General features: G+C 49.0%; 1 protein-coding gene across 2 annotated transcripts; it reads left to right on the plus strand.

Moving 5' to 3' along the window:
• The first annotated feature begins 554 nt into the window (after window positions 1-554).
• Window positions 555-4,125, plus strand: TEX55 (testis expressed 55). Of its 2 annotated transcripts, XM_066175268.1 has the most exons (6): window positions 555-795; window positions 1,484-1,958; window positions 2,228-2,290; window positions 2,937-3,001; window positions 3,718-3,805; window positions 4,042-4,125. In XM_066175268.1, the coding sequence occupies exons 2-5, from the start codon at window positions 1,794-1,796 to the stop codon at window positions 3,782-3,784; spliced, it is 360 nt and encodes a 119-aa protein (XP_066031365.1). In that variant the 5' UTR covers window positions 555-795; window positions 1,484-1,793; the 3' UTR covers window positions 3,785-3,805; window positions 4,042-4,125. The 2 variants fall into 2 exon arrangements, with proteins under 2 accessions (XP_066031365.1, XP_066031366.1); XM_066175269.1 differs by having other exon boundaries at window positions 1,538-1,958; window positions 3,718-4,125.
• Window positions 4,126-4,647: the final 522 nt, after the last annotated feature.

A 4,647-nucleotide genomic window follows, 5' to 3' on the forward strand; every position in this document is an offset into this window, starting at 1 on the left:
GGTTTGGAACACAAGTCCTACAAGGAGCAGCTGAGGGAGCTGGGAGAGGCCTAGCCTGGAGGAAAGGAAGCTCAGGGGGACCTTATCACTCTCTTCAACCACCTGTAAACAAGTTGTAGCCAGGTGGGGATTGGTCTGTTCTGCCAGACAACCAGCGATAGGACAAGAGGACACAGTCTTAAGCTGAGCCAGGGGAGGTTTAGGTTGGACATCAGGAAGAACTTCTTCACAGAAAACGTGATTAGACATTGGAATGGGCTGCCCAGGGAGGTGGTGGAGTCACCGTCCCTGGACATGTCCAAGCAAAGACTGGACATGGCACGTAGCGCCACGGTCCAGCTGCCACGGTGGCGCTCCGTCACCGGCTAGCCTCGTTCATCCCGGAGGTCTTTTCCCACCGATTAACTCCGGCATTCGCCGGCCCCTGCCCTGCAACTCCGCCCTCACCCAAGATGGCCGCCCGCGTGACGCCAGCGCCGAGGCACGTGACCGCGGTTACCCCGGCAACCGCCGCGGCTTCCCGCGCCTGCCCCACCTCCCCCGGCTACGGCCAGCGGCGAGCGGCAGAAAGAGCCGGAGCGGGCGGGGGGCGAAGCGCCCCCTGCCCTTCCCTGCAGAGCCGGGGGCAGGTGAGGGAAAGCCTCGGCCGGGAACCGCTCCCCCCGCTTCTCTGGCTGCCCCCGAGCGCCCCGGCCCGGCCTCCCACCGCCACCGCCTCCCTTCTGCACGAAGAGAACCCCGTTGTCAACGACCGTTGTCCCCAGGAACAACACCGTCCTTCCCAGTTCCAGGGGGGTAGGTTCAGCTCCTGCTCCCCCTCGGTCCTCCCCCAGCACCCCGCTTCAGGCAACATTGCAGCAACCGGGACTCGGGGTGGGTGGAAGAAACAGGGCAAGACTGCCCGCACTCATTCACAGGTCTAGGGATGGCAGTGTGGGGCATGGATACAGCACAGTCCACGGTCAGCTGTTTAAGGGGTAGACGGGTAAAGCCTGCACAAATTTCAGCTGCTGCTGTCAGGGAGCAAACCTGGGACTGCACCAAGCAGGGAATGAGGCAGGAGCTGAGGGCAACCACAGTGCAGGCAGTGTGCGCATAGGAAGGCTCACCAAGAGTCATGGGCAAGGAAAGGTCATGAGTCGGGTCTGGGATCCATCCAAGGGACTTCCATAGACACAAAGCTACCTAGAATATGCACTCAGAGTCACCCTAGGAAAACTAGTCAGTGAGGATCAGGAACAGATACAACTGCTGCAGAGTTCAGACCAGTTCTGAAGGCCTGGGCCACAGCTTAAGTAGAGTTCCTGTAGAATAGAGATCATGCAGAGGGTGCAGATGGGGCCAGTTACAGAAATAAACCCTATTAGTGAATGCTTTAAATGTGGCTGCAGCATATTTGCAGAGGATGGAGTAATGTGCTGTGTCTAGTCTGTAGAGATAGATGTTTAAAATACTCTTGTTCCTTATCTGCTAAATATTGTAGCAAGGGTGCAATGATGATATAGAATCTGAAGTGGAGGAATCTGTGTACCACCAGCTGCTGAACCACCTGAGGACCACACACCTGTATAGTTGAATCCCCACCATCGCTGGATGACTTACCTGGTGTAGAAGCACCAGCATCTGCAGCCCAGCCATCTGTAGTGGAATTGCCAGTGTCTGCAGGCCAGCTGGCTGTCAAGAAACCACCATGTTCTGAGCACCACTTCCTGCTCATTGTGTAGCCTGCACCCAGGGAAAGCTCACCTGAGATCAGATCACCTGTGGGTGAACCTCCATGTTTCAAAGTCAAAATGTACACTTCTGAAACCACACAGGATAGCAGTAACACCGTTGAGACTGTGTTGTCAGCAGCAGAGATTACATTTGATTCAGTGGAGAACCCAGAGGCTTTTGGAGACCCCTATCAAGCCGCCATGAATTATGTGGAGGAACATAAAATTCTACAGATATTTCAGGTGATATATGTATTTCTTATCTCCTTCCACAGCCTTATGTGAGAAGCTTGGCCTAAAGTTAGCTTGAAGCAAATTATGCCTTCCCCAGACCTCCCCTTGTCCTGTGCTTTCTTAAGTATAGACTTAAGAAAAAGCAGTAGAAAGGGACCCTTGATCATCTTTGGTGTCTGAAGAGATTCTTGCTTTTTAAAATGCAGATGGCATTGGAATAGGAAATGCAGGCACCCATCTATCCAAGGATCAATATTCTTTCCCTCTGTCTGTCTCAGGATATCACAGAAAAACTGCTGTTCCAGAAGCCTGATGACCCCTTGGAATTCATATTGAAGGAGGTAGGGTGCCTTGCTGGGGCTCTGTGGGGACAGACGCAGCTTTGCTGGGCACACCAGAATCATGGTCGGCCCAGGACTGTTTCTCTGACTGTGTGTCTGCTGTCTTGGGAGAAGGAAAAGCACAGACAGCAGCAGAGTGCCTGGGGTGCAAGGGACCATGTGTGGTCTGAGAGGGAGAAAAGGTGTGGGAAGGTGGTTAGAAGAATGGGGTGAATGTGCCCTGGAATTACCTGAGAGGTGAGGGAAACCTAATGACAGAGGTGTCTGTGACCCTTCTCTAACTGCCTCTATCCCAAACTCTGACCCCCTATTCAAGAGAGCTGTTTCTGCTGATCCTGCAGGGTATTAAAACACAGGTAACTCAGAGTCAGTGAAGTGAGACAATAGTTTGGGAGTGAGTTAGAGGTGTGGGTTGCTTCCTGGGAGAAGGAGGAGATTAAAAGAAAGCAAGCAGACAGCGGGAAAGAGTGAATGTCATCCTTCATTGCCCTCTAGTCAGTCAGGAGAGGCACCATCTTTGAGGTTTGCTGCTGGGTTCATGGTGTACCAAGCACAAAACCCCAGAGGAATGGCACGGTCAATTCTGGGCATCAGTGTGAGAGTAAATAAGTTCCCAAATGACTCTTTTCCTTTTCCTTTTGCCCAGGTGCAGTCTTTGATAGATGCCAGGCAAGCAGAACCAGAGAGACCAGCAGAAGAGAATGAAGATGCGTAGGTGTTTCTAGAAGAGGGTCTGTGCACTCCTTTTGGCCCCCATTGACCTTACTGTTGTGGTATTGCCACACCATGCCTTCACAGCACCATGTAGTCATTGGCAATAACTTGGAAAAGATTTGCTTGTCTGTCTCTTGCCTGGTTTCTCTGTTTTGTATGCTTGTGCTTCTCCTTGGGTTTAGATCCTGCAACCGAGTTTTGGTTTAGAATCACAGACTGAGATCTAAGTGTGCATGGGTCTGCACATATGGCACATATTGAAGAGGCAGGTCTGCTGAGCTTCTATGGATATAAATGCATAAATCTCATTTAGGCCACTGCAGACTCTGCCTTTTAGTGCAGAGAAACCTCACAGCTCAGACAATGCAAGGACAGAAGCAAGTAGAGTTAAAATGCAGCCCTGGACAACCCACAGCCTTCTTTTTTCATGCTGCATTGGTGGCTTACCTTGTCCAGTAATGCAGCAACACCAATGCCTATCTAAATACTTTGATAGTTTTGTGTCTGGGCTTTCCCACTGCCCCCAGAGCTCCTCTAATGCAAAAAGCTGTCTCTGCCTCTTCCACACACTGGATTCAACTGTCTCACACTTAACCATTGCTGCTGGACAGTGATCACTCTGCTTTTTGGGGTTGCCCTGCCTGTATCATTGTAAGTACAGTGCATGACCAGAACAGTAAAGCAACAGTTGCACACACCCTTTATGCTTTCAGAAAACATTGTCACTCAGGAATGTGGGAGGTGAAGAAAACCAAACAAACCAAAACCAAGAACTGGTAGCCCAGAGAATTAAGAGTCAAGGTATGTTTCGCAAACACGTCATTTGAACTGTTTGATTTTTGAAACACTTACAGTCCTTGTTTTCATACTATCCAAGTGTCTGTTTCTACCCTGTAAAAAAACTTCTTCTTGTCTCTTGGCTGACAATTATTGAAAATGTGCAACCGAGCATACTGTATTTTGGCTTAATAGATTGTCTGTGTGCAGTAGATACCAGAAAGGGTTTTTATGTCACTGCAGGCTTTTCTCTTTTTTAGGCAAGTGCTCTAGTTTCCTGATGAATGGTGATGTATTCCCAAATGACTGTCTCTATGGCTATGAAGAGAGCACCATAAAACTTCCATCTATCTTTTTTTTTTAAAAATAATGTATGGTGATTGGGTTGTATGATTCTACACAGCACAGCTTGAGCACCAAAAGTTTGGGAATAACAGGGCAAGTATTTGGCATACAAATTCTGTGTATGAGATGAGTTTCTTTCCTATCTGAGTTTCTCAAAAAGGATCAGTTAACTCGTGTGTTTCAAGATGGAAGGCAGGTAAAGCACCCCTGTCATTCAGGGCAGGGAGTTTTTCAAGGTTACTGTGAACCTAAAGTTGGCTCAAGATTCAGATTAAATTTTCACTGGTTCCATAAGAGTTTTAATGTAGACTTAGGCATCTAGGTCCCACTGCAGCAGTGAGATGCTTTTGAAATCCCAATTTATCTCCAGCAACTGGAAAAATCTGACACTGAGAATCTGAGATTGTTCTGCTTACAAATTCCTGACCAAAAATGTATCAGTCTGAAAAACAATGTATATGTGCCCTGCCCTAATGTATCTCTGGGGAACAGGAAATGTATGGAAGATGAAGATAATGTTT

The sequence above is a fragment of the Chamaea fasciata genome, unplaced genomic scaffold (assembly GCF_029207755.1).
Source record: "Chamaea fasciata isolate MVZ Bird 193981 ecotype frontalis unplaced genomic scaffold, bChaFas1.0.hap1 SCAF_2, whole genome shotgun sequence".
In the NCBI taxonomy this organism is placed as follows: Eukaryota; Metazoa; Chordata; class Aves; order Passeriformes; family Sylviidae; genus Chamaea; species Chamaea fasciata.